We start from the raw sequence: 24,766 nt of genomic DNA, 5'->3' as shown, positions 1-24,766 counted from the left end.
AGCTCTGGGGGCAGGGGCAGTTGGGGTATTTAGGTGGTTGGATTATTGAGCAAAAAGGAAAAGGGACTCAAAGACATAGATAACAGTGTGGTGGTTGTGGGGGAAGGGGGGCTTACAGGGGATAAATGGTAATAGGAAAAATACAACTGAGAAAGACTGGAGTATTTTGTTGAAAAAATAAATTCTGGGATGAGAACAAATCAGAACAAAACCTAGCAGACGCAAATTGCTTATGTATATTTTGTTTATACAAAATAATTACTGACAAACTATTATTTGCCAAGCACTAAGACAAACATAGGCCCCACTTTGAAGTTAGAATCTAGCAGATAGCAGGGAATTAAAATGCAGTGTGATTAAGGATTGCAACAGAATTCAGATAAATTCCAAAGTTAACCTATACATATAAACTGCTCTTCATACTAAAGACTTATGTCTGTTTTAAAAATATGCTATGTTGTAAAATAGGAAAGGGTTAGTATTAACACAAGTTCTCTTCAAGTCAGTAAGAAGAAGGAGATGAGATAAAGACCTCACTGGTCAATTCCAAAGAAACAGACATGAAAAATCAATTTCTCTAAGATTAATGAAATAATAATAACATTATGCCTATTTTTCATGAATGCTTACTGGAAGAACAAAAGTATTCCTAGTAATTTTATTCCAAAGTTAGTTTAAAGAAATAACTGGATGAGTTTGAAAGGAACTATATATAACTGTGCTTGTTACAGCAATATTTTTAATAGTGACAGAATAGAGAACTACTTTATCTATATTGATAGCATACTAAATAATCATTAGGAACAATAAACATATATTTCCAAGTAAAGCAAAAGATCTGTTACATGTGGAAAAAAGGAGGTGCCAGTATGATTCCTAGCAGAATATTAACAGGCCTTAGGTTGTGGGATCACTTGTGGGTGGTTTTACAAGCTCATCCAAGTTTTAATTAAAATTTACAATGAATGTTTATTGTGAAATAAATTTTTAAAAGTTTATTGGAGTGCATTTACACATATGCTGACTAATTTTTAGACTTAAAAGTTTGAGAATCTGAATATATTCGAATTTGAAGATACAATTTCCTATAATGGCTAAAATAAAAATTCCATTATTAAAATGTAAAATCTAAAGAAAATATTAAAAAAACATACCAACAAAAATATAAATTGTTAATAAAATACCCACTGTTGTTAAATTTACTTAAGCTATATTTTATGATTTTAATCATGTCCAAGTTCCATTCATAAATGTTATTTCAAAGAATCAAAATATTTTTACCTTAGCTCCAAATTCCACAAGATTTGCCAAGTTCTGAACAGACTTAGCCACTAATATCAGTGTTCTTGCAGCAATAGGAGATGGAGAATCTATAAGAGAATTGGGCAGAGCTAATGAGGCCAGCACCAAAAGTACTTCCAGATGAAACTATTATAAATTCAGGACTTTAATATTTCTTTACTGTTAAAAATACTAATGTCCTCCCATCAGAACCCAATTTTTTGACAATGTATGACCTGCATAATTCAAAAGTACGAGATAAAGGGAGAGACACTGAATACAATTACTAGTTTTGTTAAAAGGGTACTACTATAAAACCCAGCAATTCCCAGTATCTCAAAGCTTTCACCTTTTATTGCTAAAAAAAAAAAAAAACCCTGTTGCTCTATACACGCTCTGTGACAATTCTCAAAGCTAATTTCAACCCACTCATGTTAGCAATCTGAGCAATTCTCTGCTCCGAACCTCCACTGACTACAAATAATTCATGTTACAAGCTCAATAACAAAGATAAAGTTTGGTACCACTGTTCTATTTTTAAGAGAAAACATGCAATTTAATACACTTTTAAAGTATTTTAAAGATCAGTTAGGAAGCAATTACTTATAGAATGTTAATAGTAAATGTAAATGAAAAGTATTTGTGGCTATTAAATATAAGCCCTGAAACATAAGGTAATTATTTAACAGTAAAAACTGATGGGGAGTCTGATGGCCTGATTCTTGATTGTACTTTGTAGCTTAAGCTGCTAAACTAAATAGTATTGCCTAATGGGTTCAGAGGCCAACATTTAGATTTAAACATTTCTCAAAAAGAATTCTAAATGCTTAATTTTTAATAGACCACAGATTTAACCATTTTAGTAGCGATAGAAAACAATGACAGAGATGGGATGGCTATAAAGGTAAAAAATTAAGATATTTCTGAATATTTTTATGTAACTTTGAGCTTCAAATTACTAAGGTAAATATGGTTCAGGCTCCTTATTTTAATAACAGCTCATTATTACATACATAGTAGTCACAAATATCACCTACGACAATCTGAAAGTCATTACACAATGGACATACAGGTAATAAGCAAAACAATTTGGTTATTAGAGTTAAATATGGCTAATTAACACTATATAACTGGTGGCAGTAAAAGTTTCTAATGGAAATGTCTAATCTCTAAAGAGAAACTTTCTTTTTAAGTCATCATGGAGCAATACTGCAACTCTAGAACATGAAAAGCTCTTCCCCCCATATGGAAAAGCCAAGATGCAAACAGGAAAAGGTCATCATAATAAGAGTTTGAGATACAAGTAGAAATGGAAAAGAAATGATATGTACAATATATAATCATACCATCTCAAGCTTCAGGTATTAGATGGGAAAAAAGAGAAAAGAGGCAAATGGCAAGGAAAGGTAAAGTAGCAAAAGAAAGGTAGAAGAAATGGAATGGTGCTTTGAAATGTTTCATACCAAGTCTCATAATTGGATATTTTTAAAAATCAACTAAAAACATTGTGTCACCTTACTAAACAGAATGAAGTTTTATTCTAAGTTTTTAATTTCAAAAATTTACCAAAAACTATTACCTGAGATGATATTAAACATCCGTGGATTTAGGATGGCAGGACAGATAAGTCGAAGAAAAACAAAACCACTGAAAGAAAGGGCAAAATTGTTTTTTTTTTTAACTACTACATTAAAATAATAAAAATTTCAAGTCATAAAACCATGAACGTTGAACTAATATAGGGAACCACAAACACAGTGTTAAGAAAAATAGCTACAGTATTCTACTTTAAGAATACATGTATCTTCTTAAACATACAGACTTTTCCAAATTTAGGATTTTAGATTTACTTTGAGCACATTTTTATTATATCTATAGTATTTATTATCTTGGCCACTATTCATTTATTCCAAGCTAGTAGGACATTTTAAATTTACTTTGATAAAGCAATGTCCTTAAAAACACTGAGACTTTCTGAAAAACACTATAGGAGCACAAATAAACTTTTTGTGATACATAATCCTGGAAGGTCATAAAACTACCGTTTTCTCACTTTTCTTTCTGTATTTAAACAGAACAACCCATTAAAGTCTGTGATAAGTTGCGCTAGTTCTGATTTTTATGCCACATAAAAATAAGAATCTGTTGTCCTAAGGAAAATAGTGATTCCTTGATAAATGCAAATGAATACAATAGAATGAAAAGTTTTTATGGCCACAGAGAAAAGGACATCGGGCTTTCTCAAGTAAAAAAAAGTTCTCAAATTACAAAATAATAGCAAAAACAAAAAGTAGTATAAAGGAACATGGCTTAACAACATTATCATATATAACTTTACCTGCTAATTTTACTCAGGGAAAAATGTGTAATGTAAACTGGAAGCCTATTTAGCCTTTTCCTAGCTTGATAGAGTATATGTTGTCACATAGACAACACTTGTCACACTTTTTCTCAATTTCCTTGTAAGAGGAATCCATATCAATACTAGACCTCTTACTTGCTGCTTGTAAAGGCGAGCATTATTCCCAAAATAGTTTATAAAATTCCTTCCAGAGACTAAAATAACACAATTTCTGTTCTTTGTCAGAGTGGAAAACCAACTCTTAAGCATTTACCTTCCAATACACACTAGACAGTTTGCTAATTTGGGACTCTTAGAAAGTAATTATGCTACTTCCTAATATCTGCTGCAATTAGAATATATGACAATTATAAAGTGTTTAAATCTGGATTTTAATTTATGAAGAATCTTTTATAATTTTTACTTGAACACATTTTGATATTTATGTAGATTGCAGAATCTGAAATATAACCTGGCAACATCAAACCCTAGAAGAATTTTGGTGTGCAATCTACTTTGTTTTAAGAAGGAAGGATACTAGGTAGCTACACATATATTTTAAAGCTTATTAAGGGCAAAAATGGTCACATTGGGAATAAATACTCCTTAAAACACCCTATGTTATCAATCCACATAGCAGAAATTCCTGCTGTGCTTGTTTAACAAGTATATGAGGCCTGTCTAGAAAAAATCCAGCCATTGTTAATGTAATAAGAACTATTTGTACGATGTAACTTGGCAGCCAAGTGGAGTGGACGGGAATGCTCCTGTGCGCACAATGACAACTTCACTGTACTAGTCAGTGGGGGCAGCAGATGCCATTGAGTGAGCATGTGCACTGTGTGGCTGTCACATTCAAAATGACTGAATGAGTAGAGCAGTGAATCTGCATCCAATTTTGCATTCAGCTTGAACATTCCATTCCTCCATAGAAACTATTTGCATGATTCATTGTCCACAGCTATGGGCAACTGGTGATTAGAAGCTTCATCACAAAGATATGCCAGCTCATATGTCACGTCTTGTGCAGTTTTTTTGAGAAACATCAAATCATGCATTTGATGACTCAGCCCCCCTATATCCCAGATTTGACACCCTGCGACCTATGGCTTTTTACAAAACTAAAATCACCCTTGAAAGGGAAGAGATTTCACATAGTTGATGAGGTTCAGGAAACTATGACAGGGCAGCTGATGGCAATTGGAAAACTGTGTGAGGTCCCAAGGTGCCTACTTTGAAGGGGACTGAGGTGTCATTGTCCTGTGTCATGTCTTCTTCAATATATGTCTCTATGTTTCATAGTAGATGACTGGATACCTTCTGAACAGACTTCGTACTTGTTTGAAACTTACAGTTTATACAAGTGTTAATTTACATCACACATCTGTGCTGAAACATGCTTATAATTCCTATTTTTCTCTCAATCACAACTAAAGCCAAGAAATATAGAACTATAATTCTTAAATATTTATGGTATGATTCTAAAAATTTTATCTGTAAAGAAAAGGAAATGCCTCTACAAAATTTAGGTTAGGGACCAGATCAACACACATTTTCAAAACTAACTGGAAGATACTGGTGTTTTTAGTGATTGGTTAATTTTTTTATGGGATGTAACATGACTGGCAGTATATATTCTACATAACATATTGTATCATTATTAAACTACTATATTCTCTGATGCTTTTTCTCTAAATTTCCAATTGGCTTGAATGGCTTCAGGGTGGTTAACCAAAGTCTGCAGTAGTATTAAGAACATTAGATTGGGTCTCAGACGTTTAGTCTTTAGTTCTGCCTTAACCACTAACTTTGCAGTTCCTCTTAGCACCATACGACAAGAACACTGAATACAACTTTAGAACTAGAGGACCTGGGTGCAGATTAGTCCAGAGTCACAGAAGTGTTACCAACCAATTAATGCCTAAATGAGTCAATTATTGTTCTTTTTCCTTCCTTCCTTCTTTCCTGCCTTTCCTTAACTCCTTCCTCTCTCTGTCTACAGATACACATGTACATGCATGTGTGTACGTAGTATATGTGCATGAAGGGTACTATAAAGTTAGCTATGGATTTTGTTGATTAACCTCATTCTATAAGATAAAAATCCCAAATAGTTAACTGACTATAAATAATTAGGTTTTTAGAAAATGCAAAAGATATCTAAGTAATCTCACAGGAACTTCCAATATAAAAAAACAGTACAATACAAAACAAAACCACCATAAATTACAGTTTAGGAACCATCTGAACTCAGAAAATTTTCAACAGGGCTCCAAATTGAAGTAAAAGAAAAAAGAAAAAAGTCTTGAACAATTATCTCCTAGACTCTCTGTGGACTATGTGCAGTGATACAGCAAATGAACCACTCAGCCTTACCTAACAACTCTTGTTCTCATGGTGGTATTTGTAGGCCACTTGCGCTGAACAGATTTCTGTAAACACCCATAAATATATCTCAGTGTCCTGCCAAAATAATACAGTCATCTCAATACAGAATGCAAGTGAAAATGCTGATCTCATTATACCCAAAGTTTATTTTGCCAAACACATGATACATTTTAATGCAGTTGGCTTTTGCCCCCCAAAAGGTATTTGGTTCAAAGTAATGATAAAATCAAATAAGCTTTCATCATTAATTCATTTAACCAATTTTTACATTTACTTTTGAAGAAATCTTACCATTTTAGATTACTTCTACATTAATGAAAAGTACAAAAAAAGTATTCAGATGATGATTCAGAGGTATCATAACATCAGGACAATGGAAAAACTTATATGTTTTAGAAATACAAATTTTTCAAAATGCACATATACAGTTTCTTTCCAGATTAAAATTTCACCACTTACGGTGGAAGTATTTCTGAAGCCATGAATATTTTCTCCACAAGCTCTGAAAGTATGTTCAATAAGTGTGCTAAATTAGTGTTCACATCTTCATTTTTTTCTAACTTTGATGGACTTAACTAGAAGAAAGAATAAGTCAACATAAATGAATCTTGGCCATGATAAGCACAAATGAAACAAGGTATCAAACTGCTATTTTCAAGGTTCTCTACTTTTCCATTTTTCAATCTCTATTAGTCTTTTAATTGGAGGTAAAATGGGAATTAAGCTGTTTACGTACAATAAAGAACTCCTTGGGTTTGTTAATATCAATTCCCAACTGATGAAGCTGACCAATGAACATTGTTTTCAACTGCACAAATCCACTTATACACCAACTCTTTTCAATAAATACCTGTAGTTTTTGATCTGCAATTGGAGTCTGAATACAGAGGACCGACTATATGCACCGATCTATGCCATTTTATACAGAGATTTGCACATCCACAGATTTGGTTATCAGTGGGGGTCCTGGAACCAATCCCCCACAAATACAGAGGGACAGCTAAGTTTTGTGGGAGTCAAAACTTACACACAGATTTTTCCCATTTCGGATGGGAGCTGGGGGGAACCCCTAAACTCCCAGGGTTGTTCAAGGTTCAAATGTACTCAATTGAAGAGCTAGCTAAGATTAGTCAACAATTTTCCGTTGCTTTGGAATTAATACTGGTAACTAAAGTTCTATTCCTTTACGATATTTTACTATAGATTTTTATACATACATAAAATTGGATTAGACTATTTTAAATATAGCAAAACTAAAAGACAAAAAACCCCCAGCTTTGGTGGCCACATAGTCACAAATATACTAGGAGTATTTAAGTGGAAAGATCATACTGTTATTATAAAATATACCTTTTATTTGAGGAAAAGAGTGACTTTTCTAAATGAGATATGACTTATTTATTGACTAATAAAATACTAAAATGCATTGGGCAGAATCATGAACCTTTCCCCTTAAGTTTTCTGATTTAGAATCAATGGAGTAGATCTGTCTGTATATGGCTAAATTCCCTAGTCTGGATCCAGCAACCAGACACTCTGTAGACTTGCAGAATTTCTGCATCCTTTACACAGACCAACTGTGGTATGACCCCACGGTTTCAACACTAACTCTTCACTTTATTTTCCATAAGTTAATGGTAAATATTGACAACTTAATGATTAACATCTGATAGTCCTAGTATAATTATCAAAAGCAATTTCTTAATAATTCTGTATCAGATCTACAAATACATTCAATATTTTTCTTCCATAGTTATTCTACCTTCAAAATAAAATGGGAGAATATCCATATAAGTGAGATTCCACTCTTTATCTTCAAAGTTTATTATGAATTTACAACGCACCCAATTTTTGCTTTTGAGGATTATCTCATATTACCACACCCTAAAAAAAAATAACCCGCAAAGACAAACCTAAATGTTTTTATGACATGGTACAACTTAACTAGATTATACAACAGAAGTCTTGGGCAGAAACTTCTGTGTATATTATTCATACTTTTTAAAAGTAGCATTTACTTCACCATTAGTACAGTAGGTTAAATAATAAAATATTTTTATGAATTTCTGGTGTAACTTGATGTTTTTAATCCCAAATAGTCATGTTTTAAAAAAACGTTGGCTTTACACATTTTACAAATCTGTTGTAAAAGATATAATCATTGTGATAATTTTAAAAAGCTAATATACTTCCAGCCACGATGGAGTTGTAGGTGGAAACACTGTACCACCTCACACAACCAAATTTAAGAACAACAGTGATTTAGAAACAAAAACACAAACAGAACAGACAGAAAACTGAACTGTACCGAAGTCCAACAACAACAAACCATTCGTCCAGAACAGTAAGAGGGGCTGAGTCAGCGGCCAGAGGAGAGGGGTCCCAGCAGAAAGAGGCGGTAACTAGCAGAACTGGGTGCGGGGAAGAATTGAGCAAACCCAGTGAGGTGCAAAAGGCGGCTGGCTGACCACGGACACACATTCGAGTGCAGATAAACCAGGCAGGTTTAAAAATGGTCAGTGAGACAGACTGCACAACCCAAGGGCCCGGCAATGGGAAATAAAGCCTAAAAGCACCAATTGGAAAAACTTTACGGGTTGAAGTGCCAGGAGAGGTGCCCAGCCTCACAGGAGAGTTCATTGGAGAGACCCACAAGGTCCTACAATGTACACAAGCCCACATACCCGGGAATCAGCACCAGAAAGGCCCAATTTGCTTGTGGGAAGCAGCAGAGGGGACCGAAATCCAAGAGAGTGTGGGAACACCATAGCTCTCTCTCTGACCCTGCCCCCACATACAGCGTCACAACCCAGCAACTGGGTCACCCTGCCCTGGTGAACACCTAAGCCTTCGCCCCTCATATGGGCGCAAGACCTACAACCAAGATTGATCTATCCAGCAAAGCTTTCATTTAGAATGGAAGGACAGATAAAGTGCTTCTTAGATAAGATCAAATTCAAGAAGTTCATCATCACCAAGCCCTTATTATATGAAATGTTAAAGGAACTTATCTAAGAAAAAGAAGATAAAAATATGAATAGAGAAAAGACAGAAAACTCAGTTATTAACAACCACACCTAAAAAAAAGCAAACTAAGAGGACAGCTAGATCAGGAGCAGAGCCACAGAAATGGAGATCACATGGAGGGTTAGCTACAGGGGAGAAACATGCAACATGGTTTGTAGAAAATAGGGAGAGGGCAAGAATAGTATGGGAAATGTAGAGCTAAAGAACTTGTGACACATGGACTTGAACTAAAGGAAGAAATGTGGGGGGTGGGGGAGAGGGTATGCAGGGTGGAGGGGAATGAAGGGGGGAAATGGGACAACTGTAATGGCATAATCAATAAAATATATTTAAAATATATATATTTAAAAAAAATCTAATATATTTTCCTTAAAATGCAGTTAATCTATTAAAATATGCCCTTTGCTTAAATACTTAAAACATTAAATTCTTACCTCACAAGACTGCTTGCTTTCCATTATCTTTAAAATGGAGTCTTTCAAAGCATGATGAACAAACTGTGTAGCAGTGGCTTTCATATACTGCTCCATCAAGGTACTTGCAAGTGTTGTGGCTCGAAATAAGGTAGTGGCTTCATCTACATGAATATATTAAAAGATTATCTGGATTATACTAATGTGAACCAATTAAAAATTAAATGAATTCATTTTTTTCCTCAACCATTTTCCCTCAACAATTATAACCATTTAAGTATGTTTATTTGCATATAGCATTAAAGTATTGATTATAATGACATCCTATATTTCCATACACTTAACTCTTCAAAAGGCTTTATATCTATTACTTTGTTAGATCATAAACAGAAGGGATTAACACTACCATGTTCATAAACAGATTTTTTAAACAGAGGACTTAGAATGGTTAGGTGACTTGTCTAAAAACAATAAGCAAGTTAGTGACAAAACTAGGACCAGAATCCAGCTCTGCTGTCTACTGAGCCCATACTTTGAGTAATCTAATTTCCAAATAACAAATGTAAAATCCCAATATAATTTATTAGCCTAAAACATGGCCACTAGTAACTTTTAATAAAGTCCTACAGACCACAAACATTGTTAGAAAAGACAATCTCAGTGTAAAATACATATCGTCGCTTTACCTTTCCTAACAAATTTATGTATTTTTACATTTCCTATGACTAGGAGAAAATAGTTTTAGATTTTACAGTTTATTTGGAAAAGGCTAGAAAAGTGCTGGTTGGAAATGAGGTATTCTGACATAATCTCATCTGTAAGCTGATAAAGCACTATATGCCTGGCTATACTGCCTGGGAACTACCTATCTGTAGAATCTAGAAATAAAATTCAGCTGACACACAGCTTTCATGCAATGACTTAAAAGGGTAAAAAATGAACAACTGAACATGGTAGGTATACCAAACGATACTTCATAAAGCACTGTGAGCCACTGATTTGGACATAGATGCCACTTTCTTATGACTTCTAATGCTAATATGCCATGGTAGAAACTTGCAGAAATACCAACCACCCAATTAGCCAACATAAAAATCAGAACTGACATTCCAACTGATTTTTAATAATGGAAAAACAGAGTAACTTATTTTGCAAGATGATATAACTCTTTAATATATTCTAAGATAGAATCTATACACTTTATATGTAAAAGCTAACTGTTCACCCAATTTTTAAAAGTACCACACTAACATATCCATACTATACCTTCCATGCTTATTTCTCTGTCATTTAGTGTACATAGCAACAATGATTCAAGCTTTTCATGAAGAAAAATCCTCAGCAGGATGCTGGCCAGTAGTGTTCGGTCCTGTCCACATACATGTGATAAAGCATAGACTACATGAAGCTCCTTTTGCAGGATAAGCTAAAAATGACATCAAGAAAGATTGTTGAAAGTACACAGCATTCATTAAGCACTCTCAGAGAGATTAATAGGAAATATGTCCTTTTATGTTCTTATAGTTAGGAATATGTGCTACTGAACAAATCTACTTTAAAAAGAATGAGATTGTGGTCTACATATTTTTTTGTCTCCCAAGACCAACCTCATTCTACCAACAAGGCTGTTCAACCCTCTCTGCCTATCAGTGTGCTAGTAAACTATAGAATTACATTTAACTTAATTGATCTTCTATTAAGTGTTAAATATTTCTGTTATTGCCATCAAAAATAACTAGAATGGGCCCTTGCCGGTGTGATTGAGTTGGTTGGTCGTCATCCTGCAAAGTATAAGGTTGCCAGCTGGGTTCCTAGTCAGAGCACATGCCTAGGTTTCAGGTCAGTCCCTGGTTGGGGTGTGGAGAGGCAACTGATCAATATTTCTCTCCCTCCTTCTCCCTCCCTTCCCCTCTCTAAAAATAAATAAATAAAATTATAAAAAATAATAATTAGATTGGTAAATAATTTAATACCTCCTTAAATTCACTGTATTCTTCTTCTGGCATGATTTTTTCCATAGAGTATCGTGCTCGGACACGCAGGGATCCTGGTTCAATACCTTTTAATGGTATGTGGGAGCTGAGCAAAAACCATTCATCTGTGGCGTGCCCTTTCTGTAACCGGCTCAATTGACAGCGCATAAATACTGTGACAGAAAAACATCAAATTATTACTATCTAAAAAGATGACACTATAAGTTAGTCACACAAATAAATCATCCTGATATTTTGCCTTCTCTATAGTGTTAAATGCTTTTTGTTACAGAAGTTTTCAGTGATATCACAAATCCAATACTAAATGTTTACTTCATTTACTTATTGAATGTCTACTATGTGCCAGACTCTGTTATAGGAAGGGATGTGGGATACAGATATGATTAGGACATGATTTCTGCCTTGAATGGAAGTGACAATCTAGCCAAGAGGACAAGAAATCAATTATGGTACAGTGTGATAAGTGTTCTAACAGTAGTTAATGATAGTGGAGTACACAGAAATGATATCTAATTTAGCCCATGGACATTAAAAATCCATTTCAAACAGGTAATCCTCAGGCTGACCTGTAACAGGATCTGGAGATAGAGCTAAGTATAAAAATAGAGAAAATGAGACAGAAAGCAGGGAGGGAGACATGAGTGCAGTAGAAGGTAGGGTGGGTGCTTTTAAAATCCATAGATAATGTAAAGCTATGAGAAAACAGGTACAGCTGAAGAGAAGAACACAAAAGATTGATTACCCAGTGAGAGCAAAATGGGGAGGAGTGGATCAAAAAGGGATCTTTCTTCTGTGTCATTCATTACTGGGGGTCAGATTTTACCTTAAAATTAATGGGAAACCACTAAAAATGTTAAGCGCTTAAATAATACAAAAATTACAGAATAAACATTTTACAGAGAAAAATTCAGGCTTTGACCTATCTGTTAATAAATGAAACACTTCTTTCTCTAGGCCTGACTTTTAGAAAGGTATTAAACTAATTCACACCTGTGTGAATTGCTAAATCCAACTGCCACCCGTTTAAGCAACAGGCTGGGAAAGGGTGTGCTGCTGAGATAAAACCTGGAAGAGTTGACAACTAAAAGTGAACAAACAGTGTGCTTGTGTTTAAAGAAATTTTTAAAAATAGAATGCTTTTTTTTTCCCCACTTACATGAAAAGTATAGGAAAGCAGGAAAAACTTAAAAAGTAGAAAGAAGGTACAGGGGAAGAGCCACAGAAAGATGACCTATGTTACTATTTTCTTGTTCTTCCTACTCATTAGGGAGAAGGAGCATAAACAGATATGTAATTTAATCTTAAAGGCTTATTAGATTTACAGTACACACAATTTAGTCATATCAATACTTTTATAAAAAAACAAAAAGGAACTGCAAAAATTATACTTGTGCTTTTATTTTTAATTTCAGTTTTAGCCTACATTCATTATGAATTTTTAAAAGTACACAAAACATTTTTGTTTTGCTCTAGAAAGAAATTTCTTTATCAACTTACAGATATCAGGATCTTTGCTTTTCTTTGTTTTATTACTAAGAGTTATTTCAAATCTGTTGATGTCAGGAGGAAGATCACTAAAGGAGCAAGGAGAAAAATAATTAACAAAAGGTCCTTGTATCAAACTATCTTTCTAGTATCCAATAGAGCTCCTATTTTGCTACTAAACAACTTGAATGTATTAGGTTTACAACTAGATTCAAAACATGTTTTATTGCTTGTTATACAGAAATACAGACAAGCAAATTAAACTTGCCCTACCACCCTTAACTTCTCCAAGTAAAGCCTGAAGGATATTTACAATCCTCTGTAAATATTTTGTATGTGTGTGTTAGTAATGCTTTAAGGAGATGCCAGCAATGCTAGTTCATATCAATAATTAGGTGAAAAACAAAGGTCATAGCTTTTTATTCATAAAGCGAACAAATACAACAAATAAATATGTATGTACTATTAAAACACTGGGCTTGGTACCTTGTTGTGATGGTTTAGATACAGAAACAAACAAACAAAGGAACAAAAAAGCAATATAGTAAAAGAAAATGATTTAACATAATAATAAAATTAGACTTACTCAAAGACAAACTCTTCTGACCAGACAGGGTTTTGCCCTTCCCTTGCATGAGTTTTTGCTACCTGGACACTGTTCAGGTAGATGTTGCAATATGGATTAGTAAAATGTTTCATAGGCAGTTTATGGGCTTCTTCAATATGTAAAACAAGACTGCTGACCTAAAGAAACCACAAAAATTGTTACCCCAGATTTCAAGAATTATGCATTAGGTTTCAAAAGCAATTACTATAAATATAGTTTTGTTTTGCAAGTTATTCCTCTAATTATATTCTTGCAGAAATAATGAAATATATCTTTTTCACTATAAAACAATGGTTCAGAGAAAATGAAGAGGATACTTTATTAATATAAGCAAACAACTGTCACAAGTGAAATCAACATCCTGTATGTTATTTAATGCTCATTTGGATGATGAAATTTCTAGAAAGAGTTCCACAGCTATACAATATAGCTGAGAAATATAAAATATAGTTCCACAGAGTCTACCATTCCATTCTACAGAAAAGGATACAACACACACAACACAAAAAAACCCGTCATCTGTTAGTTTGATGCCAAAACTCAGATCAGCTACCTTCTAGTATCAGGTCTTCTTTTCCCTCCTGCCATCTACCACTTGCCTTGGATGAGTCAGCTTCTCTAAACTACCTTCCTCAGACATAAAATTAGGATAAAGTTTATACTACAAATATTTGTAGAGATTCAAAATAATATGTGTAAAGCACATAGTAGAGTACCTGACACATAAGGAGGGTTCAAAAGATATTAGCTGTATGATATTACAGCTATAAATAATAATGTTAAGGCTAAGTTTCACACAGGACACAATCTGTAAAAATTCAACATGCTTTTCCATAGCTTACACAATGTTAAAATATGTTTTGAAAACACACAGCAACTATGCGTATAATTCAGTTTCATTGGGGAGTCAGTCTTTTGGCTACTGGGAATATAAATTGTAGTGACCCAAATATTAACATGTACCCATTTCCAACAGAACATTATGTTAAAATCACCAAGCTTACTGGAAATCCCCATAAATAAAACAAGTCACTTTCACCAGTAAACACTATACTAAACTTCCCTCAAAACTACAATAATGTTAAAATTACTTAATTTTTAACCAGTAATCTATGGGTAACTATAAAGAAAAAAAGCAAGAAAAAGCAGAATATGAAGATGACTTTAATACCTTGAAAGGAAGAGCCTAGCTTACTCTCCATAATGAACATATAGGACATGTTAAGGTTTCAAACAAGATACTAGTTAAGGATTATGTAATATTTCAAAAACAATTTCTGTCAAATGAAAAACCCAGAGTAGCTCACGGAAGATGCTCTTTTCTATAAGTACCTTTAGTTCCACTTTTTTGAAATGGGCCAAAATAATGTTTTTAAGGAAGAAAAAGTGCCAAAGAGAAAATTTTCTGTTTTTGTTGGCTTGGTATTCTTACTTTGAGTGGGAGAAAAGAAAGACCCTTGATAGGTCTCAAAAGATGACATTATTTTTAAAAATATTTTACTTATTTATTTTTAGAGAGGGGGGAGGGAAGGAGAAAGAGTAGGAGAGAAACATCAGTGTGTGGTTGCCTCTCATGTGTCCCCCACTGGGACCTGGCCCACAACCCAGGCATGTGCGCTGACTGGGAATTGAACCAGCAACCCTTTGCTTCACAGGCCCATCCATGCTCAATCCACTGAGCTACACCAGCCAGGGCAAAAAGATGACATTATTCATAACTATCCAGCAGATATATAAAGAACATTCTCTTTCATTAAGAAATAAGTTTATCTGGCTCCTGAAGCAAATAGAAGCTTTAAAATGCCTGATGAGATTAATTTCTTTTAAGACCTTTAAAGTGTTTGAAATGTTGCCCAAAACAGTTCATATAGAAATAAAAATAAAGAGCAAAGTGATAAAACAAAATGTGACAGTCATAAATCAAAGAAAAGTTTTACCTGACGCAAGCGTTTATTAGATGTCCCTGGGCTACTTTTCCGTAAACTGCAAAATGCCTGAAGACCTTTCATCCAATCCTGCAAAAGAATAAATAAAATAAAATAACATCAGTCATGAAATTACCATAGTATAGTTTATTTAGTTTCAATCATCAAAGTTCTTTCCATCTTGAGACTGCCACTTCTAAACTATAAAAGTACAGTATACTGTACTTTTATATATTTGTACTCCAAAAAAGTAAAACAGTGACCCCCAAAATTATAATTCTGTAAGAACTGGTTTCTGTAGAATCTCTAAATTAATGTTAAGTATATCATATGAGTGGCCATTAATTAGAGAAAAAAATAAAATTTATGTATAGGTAAGCTGGTATATTTGATATACCCTAAGGTATTAATTCCAATTATTAATTCCAATAATGTATATAAAATATGGAAAGAGGCCTACTGAAAAACCAATGGGTAATGTAATGACTAATTTGATGACAAGCATTCTAATCTTTACTTTAGACCATGATATTAGTAGAAATATGTACAGGGATCTGGGTTATTTATAACATAGTATTAGACTTAAACATTTTTCAGCCTAATATTCAAAATAAATTGTAGCTATATTTTAAAATGTTTGACCATGTAGTGCTCTACAGAAAACAGAAGAAAACTTTAAAATTATCAAAGATTAATCTAAATATTTCACATAGGCATTACATTTTCTAGAAAGCTCTATACCATTGTTTATTCAAATTATGTCTTTAATTTGTGGGCTATTTCAATGAATCTGAACTGCATCAGTGTATAGTAGAGCAATTTACAACCAAATCAATTAGAAATAGAAGAGATCTCTTAAGTCACCAAAGTAACAAAAATTGGAAATACCAGTGGTTTTTTGGACTTTATGCAGTATTTGGAAATACAGAATAGAGAAAGTATACATAAATACAATAAAAATGTTCTATTTACACAACTAAGCGAGGCTGCATAAACATACTAAAATATCATTAAGGTATGTAACACATCTTTATTTATAAGAAGGGACAATGGTAAAATAACTAGAAGGCAGGACATTGAAGTTTAAATTTCCTTCCTAACTCAATTTCTCTAACATTTAAAAAATGTCTAAGTTAGCCCTGGCTGGTGTAGCTCAGTGGATTGAGCGCGGGCCTGCGAACCAGACAATCACAGTTCGATTCCCAGTCAGGGCACATGCCTGGGTTGCAGGCCGGTTCCCTGCAGGCCAGTTCCCAGCAGGAGATGCACGAGAGGCAACCATACATTGATGTTTCTCTCCCTCTCTCCTTCCCTTACCCTCTAAAGATAAATAAATAAAATCTTAAAAAAAAATGTCTAAGCAAATATTTTGCCCTACTTTTTAATCTAAAAATCAGGTATACATATGTATATAAAATATAATTTTATATGTGTTGTGGACTAATGAGTATTTAATTGAGATATTTTGCAAAGATTTGAAATATGACAATTATGACCCATAACAAATCACTGTGTATTGCCCAAGATATTTTTATAATATTTAGTCAGATAGTTTTATAAATTATGACATGATCCATAGTTTTAAGAGCATCTGCTTCATATTTAGGGTTGGCAAATTATCTTCTCTTTCCAAACAAAGTCACTGTCTTTGAGCTTTTTACCACCTTCAATTTCCTTCCATAGAGAACATGCAGAAATATAACTATATTCCTAAAAAATACCACCAAACACCAAGAAATATTATAGCTCAAAGAAATCAAAATATTTTTAAAGAAGATCTTTTCAAAACATTGCTTCTTCGCAGCATTCCCTGAAATTTAATGAAGGTTTCTAGAAGGGCCCTGCATACAGACCAATGGCTAGTGCCCAAAGTAGGTATTATTTCAACTTAGAGAAAAATGGAAAATTCCTAAAGTAGTTTTCTTTCTGATGCTTGAAGTTCTATTTTTAGATACGGAGTTTAACCAGTGAAGAGTAACAACGCTTGTTAGCACAACTAACTGGCTTAGCTTTTGATTGTACTGAGAACATCTATAACCTTTCTGCAAAGAGGATTTTAAATGAGTACTCTCAGTTGAACTCAACATCACAGAGTATTAAAGGTCAATTTAAAATGAAGTTTTCATTCCTAATAACCCTTCACTGTGTTTTTCTGTATTTCTTTAAAAAGAAAGTTTTACACATGAAATTTCTCATTCCTTAAAAAAGATGATTCGTTTCACACATTCTTGTTATCACTTTATCTCAACAAACACAATAGTATACTAGTCTCGTTAAAGAAAACACAGGCATAGGTATATAAATATCTAATTACTATGTTGTACGCCTGAACTCATTTAATATTGTATGTCAACTATAATTGAAAAAATAAATTTAAAAAATTAAACAAGGCCTAAATGTTTATACTGAAGAAATAATTAACTTACCTCTGCTTGTTCTGGAGTTTCTCCTGCAAAGTAAAAAATGTAATGTTCTTCACTAAAGTGCTGGACTACTATCTGAAAACAGTTTGGCCTTTAAATACAAATAAAAAAGTTATTAGGAAGCTCAACAAACACTATTTAACACTTAAGCCACTTTAAAAAATCATAATATATTATTATATAGGTTATATAAAATTAACATAATTCTTAATTTAAAGAAATATTTCATTGTACCAGATCACCACTAAAAAAATGTCAGCTCCATATATTTTAGAAAACCTTTTGGTGTACACTATTAAAATTTTATTAATCTTTCAAAATTTAAGAACTTCACACTACTGTGTAAATTAATTTGAAGACATTATAAATAAAAGTTATAAAAAATTGAAGCAGAATTTCACATAGCTAATCCAAACACTTTTTAGAGCACACAGAATGTTGCTTCAACTCATTACTTCAGAATGATACAAAATATACATATATGTACACTTGAAAAAAACTACAGACATGTTCTTAGACCCAAAAATGTTCTTAGTGGTTGTCTCTCAATAGATAGTGGCTGACTGCAATTTTCTTCATTATAATTTTATGTATTTCCAAATTTTTTACAAGTGAGTTTTCCTCATCTGTTAAAGTGGGAACATCAGCTACTCATGCATAACTTGTTCAGGGGACTAAATGACTTCACTGATGTACAGTAAATATTGGTTCTTGTTCTTCCACAGCATGTACTGTGCTGCAATTTCATTTAACATGTAAGTACAATACCAAATTGTTTGTTTGTTTTTTAGAGATGTGCTCTTTCTAACTAGACTTGAAAATGTTTAGGAAGGGCCTTCATGTTTTTGAAAGTCAATAAATATTACTTCTATTTCTTGCTTTAACCAAAGATTGTATCTTACACTTTAATGTTAGGAGGCTACAGGGCTATAGCAAAATACCCAGAACACACACAAACTTAATATTTATTAAAGATAAAAGAACCATTTTTTGATGCTTTGAGAATGCCATGAAATAATGAAAAACGTAAACTAAAACATTCTTCTGAAAGTAGATTGTATCTTGCCAAACTCCTAGCTGGATAAAAGTAAACAAAAGAAAAAGCAACTGTTTGAAAACACTGGAGAACAATCTAAGCAGCTAAGACTTGAGAGGCCAAGATCATGTAAGGAGAGCCTAACATTCTCCAGTTTTTCCTTTCAAGGTGTGTGCCCATGCCTATACTGTGTGGGGCAAGAAGCTGAGAAGCCAAGCAGAAAGCAGCAGGTAAGATGCTAAAAAGCTAACCCGCACATTCAGCGTTAGAAGAGAAGGCTTTCTTTCAGTTGAATCCCTTGCAGAGCTATGCCTTCAGAATAATGGCAAACCAGAAAGAGCCTTCACCAATATCTGTTTGATTCTGAGGGAATCAAGATGAACTACCCCGACTCTAAATTTCTAGCAGAACAACAGTCCTTTCTGGAAGCAATAACATTATCCACAGCTTCTATAGTATTGCATACATAATGTCCACCATTTCTGTACACTGTGGTCAAACATAAGTAGACATTACAGGAATCAGGATCAAATGACTAAAAGTCAAAAGAAAAAATGGACAAAGGAGACATACAATCTGATATCAAGGTTAAATATGACTTTCAAATACTACAATTAAAATGTTTAGAAAAGTAGATAACAAAATAAAAAATATTCCCAGATAACTGGATCTACAGAAGAATTAAATGAAATAAAAGATTTCAATAAATGCATTAAACTTCAAGAGAACAGACTAATGAACTAAAAGACAAATCAGAAGAAAACCCAGCCCAAGGTATAGAAATGATAAGAAATGTAGAAAACTACATAATAGACATATGGACATAGTAAAAAGGTATAAAGTGTTAATGCAAATCCCAAAACATAACAGAGAATGTGGAAGAACTGTTTAAAGAGCTACTGACTGAGAATTCTCCAAAACTGACAAAAAAAACCATCAGGTCTGAGGTTAAAGAAGCTCTACAAAGATTAGGATAAATTTTAAAAGAAAACTACCATTAGGTACATTTTGGTTTAACTGCTAAAACTCTAAGATAAGAAAAAAAAATCTCAGAGCATACAAAGAAAGATAAAAGTCCCTTGAACACAGAAAAATAGAAGAGAAACATTATGTCTGAAGGGAAACAATTGGAGTGACAGAGAAAATGTTGTAAGGCAGAAAACAATCTTTAAAATGCTGAAAGAACTGCTAATCTAAAATTTTAATACCCATAAAAAAATCCTTACCTGATGAAGATTAAAGAGTAAATACTGCAACAGTGAAATGATAAAGGTATAAAAATTCCTATATAAATTTCATTACATACAATAACTCTGTCTGAAGTGTCCTTAACTTGTGCCTCGGAAATGGTTATTGAGTAAAAGTGGGTAAAGGGGATAAATGGTGACAAAAGGAGACTTGACTTTGGTTGGTGAACACACAATATACAAATGATGCATTTTAGAACTGTATACTTAAAACCTACGTAATTTTTTTTTTAAAGATTTTATTTATTTATCTCTAGAGGGGAAAGAAAGGAGAGAGGGAGAGAACTGGCCTGCAACCCAGGCATGTGCCCTGACTGGGAATCGAACCGTGGTTGCTTGGTTCCCAGGCCCGCGCTCAATCCACTGAGCTACACCAGCCAGGGCAAAGCCTACGTAATTTTGTTAACTAATGAAAATTAGATTGAAAAATAAAGTAAAACAGCATCAAGAATCAGAAGTTTCATGTAAAGGGCACCCTGACGTGGCTCAGTGGGTTGGGTGTCACTGTACAAAGCACAAGGCCTCTGGTTCCATTCTCATTCAGGGCACATGCCTGTGTTGTGGGTGCGCTCCCTGGCCAGGGTGCGTATGAAAGGCAACCAAATGATATTTCTCTCACATCAAAGCTTTTCACCTTCATTTCTCCCACCCTTCCCCTCTAAAAATAAATAAAATCTTTTATAAAGAAGAGTGCTAAGAGATGTCTTAAAATTGAAAATAATCTGAAACATCTGTACGGCTGTGGAACTAAAGTGCACAGGAAAACAGCCAAACGAGCAGTGCTGTCCAGCGTTTCTCCACAACAGACTGAGCATGCTTACCATGCACATCTACAGCAGAGAGCTGCCTTTAACCTCACATCAGACATCACTTAAATGATGAAGGTAAGTCAATACCGGATTCTATGCTTACACAAAGCAAGAAATGCTCAGTGCCATATATCTGATAACACAATAAAGAAAAAGATAACAGCATTTATCCACAATTTCCCCTTTTGTGCTATGGTATTTTCATCTTATGATACATAATTTGGTATTAACCTATTTTTCACTACTCCTACTATCTGGTAGAGGTGTCTTTTCCCTTTCCTGAAATATGTTATGGGTGCTGTTTTCCTTGGCATTCAGTCTTTCTTGGCATTTCCCAACAATTTTACAGTCAGGCACACAAAAATACAGTTGATGGTAAACTGGCATATTCTGGGGGGAGTCATTTTTTAAAAATAAAGAGATGTGTGTTACTTTCCATGTACATAAATTTTTCATCTTAAGTTTTAGACTTGGTATTATTAAATACAATTCACAAACTAGACTTTTTCAAATGTCTTCAAATTCTTGGGTCACCTTCAACAAGAAACTGCACAACAAAAGCAAGTGATGACCTGACAGCAAATGGTAAATGTGTATTTACTGCTTTTTCACTATCTAACAGAAACTCCTTTCTTGATAGTATTAACCAGAACAGAAATAATTCAGTCTTTTTAAATTGCACTTAAAAGATCTGGTCTTCCTTTAACAACTCTAGGTGTTCTTTTTTTAAATTGGCTAGTATACCTTTCTTTTAATAGTAAAAACGGGTTTTCAATTCAAGTGCACTATTCATATAAAGTATGTCAAAATCATTGTCAACCTTTTCATCAAACTTATACAGTTACTGCTTTATTGGTCTTAATAATTAAGATTCATATTATTCAAATTATAAGTATTACCAGTTAATCATGTTCAACCTCACTTTTTCAAAGTTGAATTTCTGCTTTGAATCCCAAAATTGTCAGAACACATTAGTATTTTTGGTGCTATAATTATAACTTTGAGGAAGTTTACCCATTCTTCAATAAATTTGCAAAGTGAGAATCATTCATCAAAAACACTTTTTCTTCTAGATCACACACTTTGGACAGCTTACATATTTTGAAGAATGGGATGAAGTGCCTACATATCAAATAGGATGGCATTATTCTGATCCTACTTCCTCCTATAAAACTGAAAACATGCAACTAAAGCAGCTCGGATTTTGTTAGTCTCCATGTAAAAACTTTATATTTCATGTGGAACTACTGCACATAAGAACATGTCTGTATTGCTTGTTTTCTAGAATTAAGTTTTCATGCAAAACCTTTAAATGTTCTTATAGTGAAGTCTCATCATCAATTATAAACTTAAATGCTATTTCCATAATCTTTCTGGTTTCTCTGAATGACCGATAATTTACTGCCAAGTATTTACCTATCGTCTGTAGCTTCATTATAGTCTGCACTAAAAATGTAATCTCTGTACCTTTTGATTCACCAAGTCACTTACTGATAATCCTATCTGAACACAATTTAATACAGTGGAAACTCAGTTCTCAAAGTGAATTCGTTCTGGAAAAGTGTTCAAGAAATGGTTTGTTTGAAAACTGAATTTCCTTTGTCACCTAAGAGACTCATGACTGATCCTACAGGTATCAGCATGAAAGGGCTGTTGGACAGAGAATCAAGACCTAAAGTTTTGTTAGACAACCAAGACATATTTTCCATAAATAACTTGGTTGAGCATCACACTGTTCAAGATTTGGAGATTTGTCTGTACTGTTTCAAAGTGCTGTATCTTCTATTTCTTTTGCTTTTTGGCCTCAAACATAGAGATGGCAGATTCCCATGCAGACTGATAAAATGAGGAACTCTCCAATGCTAGAAGCGTTTTGGGCTTTAGCTTCAATTGCATGATCTCCTAATGAGTTTCCCAAATATAACCTGATACTGCAGGAAGAGATCTATGAGGAGGGGGTTGGGGAGGAGGAGGCGAAAAGAGGTGCCAGCACCACAAATGTATCCAGTAACTTTTATGCAATATTTACTCTGAAGAAGAGAAGATTTACTGGATTTAGTTATCTAAATTCAATACATTTCTTACTAAATAGCCTGATTAATGGGTTGAATTTTTTAAATTAAAGCTGTTTCTGTTTTTAATTTAATGACTTGCTAGTTTTAATCACCAAATTGCCTTTATGGAGGGAAACTATTATCTGTACATGAAAGCTGACCATAATGTAAAAATAAGAAAATTTATAAATTAGGTACTTCCCCCCCAAGAAATCCATTAAATATTTTACGGTAATTAAAAACAATTTTAAGTTCTGTGTTAATAGAAAAAATGTAAAAAACAAAACTAAATTTTACACATGAACACAAAAAGTTAACTTCATTGATGACCAACTAAAAACCGTGAATAAAGTAATATTCAGATTATCTATGTGACATAACAAATCAAAGGGAAGTACTGAAGTATGGCCACTACAGAGAACTTTCTGTCTACAAGTGTTATGTACCAATTCCTTTGCCACAATAAAACAATGAATTAGAACAGTTTATAGAGGAAGTCATGTAGTAGCAAGTGTAGTAATATTTTAATATTTGTATCACAATAACTTTCACAACCACCAATATTTTAAAAACACCTAAAACTTACTCATGGCATACTGGTTGGGAAGCTCTGCCTTATGTAAATGATTTCATACTCATCTTCCAAGACTCTGCTTTAACCACCACCATATTACTCATCTCAATAAGCTAGTCCTGAAAATCTCTTCCCTATTGCAGCTGTTGATAGCACAAATAAACTATGGAGTCAACGGTATGACTGTCTCCCCAACATCCCTTCACACCCCACAAGGTAAACCGCATCCTCACTACTTGGGGGTGGCAGAGGATGATCTCGAGTAGCAGGACTGGGCGCTGAATGGTCTCACTTTATGAAGGTAATGCCATTTTGCACTCTCAAAGAGAGAGAAAACCTAAGACTAGAAACTGTCAGGGGTGGCTCAATAGTGAATCCTCAGGATTTTCAACAGATCTGGAAGAAATGTTCACCTCTTTCTCTGGTATTATTTGCTACCTTGGTTCCATAAAGGAAGGTCATTTGTGAGAAAGAATCCAGTATACACAAAGGAAGGCAAAACAGAAAGTAGAAAAGGAGACAAGTCCTACAAAAAACATTTTTTCCTTGTTTTTATTTTTTTGAAACTATTTTTATGAAATATTAGGAAGTTCAGAAAAAAAGAGTGTATCAAAGTCAAATGAGTTCATGAAATACATCATGTTATACTACATTTTTAGTAATTCACAATATAAACACAAACTAAGATTCCAATAAAACCTGCTGTAGGGAAACTAGCACTTTAGAATCCTATTTTAATAATTTTTAAAAACTGACTTATCTATTAAAATAAAATAAAATGAACATGATCTCCAAAACACAATCTGGAAAAAATGAGTGAAAGGTTGTAGCTCTACAGGTATTTCTCATGTAGTTTTACCAATTTAATTAAGATAAAAGTAGATTTGCCTAGGAGAAATGCCATCCTAAATTGGAAAAACAAATTGTTAAAAACTTTTGTTGTAACTGCTTTGTGATTTAGTAATCATAACAATAGGTAATAAAAATGGTAAATATACCTAGAAAGATTCTGGAATGAATTGTTGATAATACTGATGGTGGAAGGTTAAAAAAAAAAAAGGCAATTGTACAAAAGCAAAAAACTAGACATAATCAAGAGCTGAATTTGCTGTGAGATGTTCACGATTTACCTTTAGTGCACACATTTTACATAGTTTTAAAA

General features: G+C 33.5%; 1 protein-coding gene across 1 annotated transcript in view; it reads right to left on the bottom strand.

Moving 5' to 3' along the window:
- Nucleotides 1–24,766, bottom strand: part of RASA1 (RAS p21 protein activator 1) — a 120,932-nt gene that overhangs the window by 6,034 nt on the left and 90,132 nt on the right. The window contains exons 12-22 of the mRNA XM_037150115.2: nucleotides 17,888–17,975; nucleotides 15,474–15,551; nucleotides 13,516–13,673; nucleotides 12,942–13,018; nucleotides 11,424–11,596; nucleotides 10,717–10,876; nucleotides 9,472–9,614; nucleotides 6,470–6,585; nucleotides 5,999–6,085; nucleotides 2,861–2,928; nucleotides 1,282–1,370 (exon numbers count right to left, since the gene is read on the bottom strand). Coding sequence (XP_037006010.1) covers nucleotides 1,282–1,370; nucleotides 2,861–2,928; nucleotides 5,999–6,085; nucleotides 6,470–6,585; nucleotides 9,472–9,614; nucleotides 10,717–10,876; nucleotides 11,424–11,596; nucleotides 12,942–13,018; nucleotides 13,516–13,673; nucleotides 15,474–15,551; nucleotides 17,888–17,975 — 1,237 coding nt within the window. The remainder of the gene's footprint in view (nucleotides 1–1,281; nucleotides 1,371–2,860; nucleotides 2,929–5,998; nucleotides 6,086–6,469; nucleotides 6,586–9,471; nucleotides 9,615–10,716; nucleotides 10,877–11,423; nucleotides 11,597–12,941; nucleotides 13,019–13,515; nucleotides 13,674–15,473; nucleotides 15,552–17,887; nucleotides 17,976–24,766) is intronic.

This window comes from Artibeus jamaicensis, unplaced genomic scaffold (genome assembly GCF_021234435.1).
Source record: "Artibeus jamaicensis isolate MK-2021 breed Jamaican fruit bat unplaced genomic scaffold, CSHL_Jam_final contig_373, whole genome shotgun sequence".
Lineage (NCBI taxonomy): Eukaryota > Metazoa > Chordata > Mammalia > Chiroptera > Phyllostomidae > Artibeus > Artibeus jamaicensis.
Note: the sequence above shows the minus strand (reverse complement) of the source record. Positions and strands in the feature narration are given on the sequence as shown.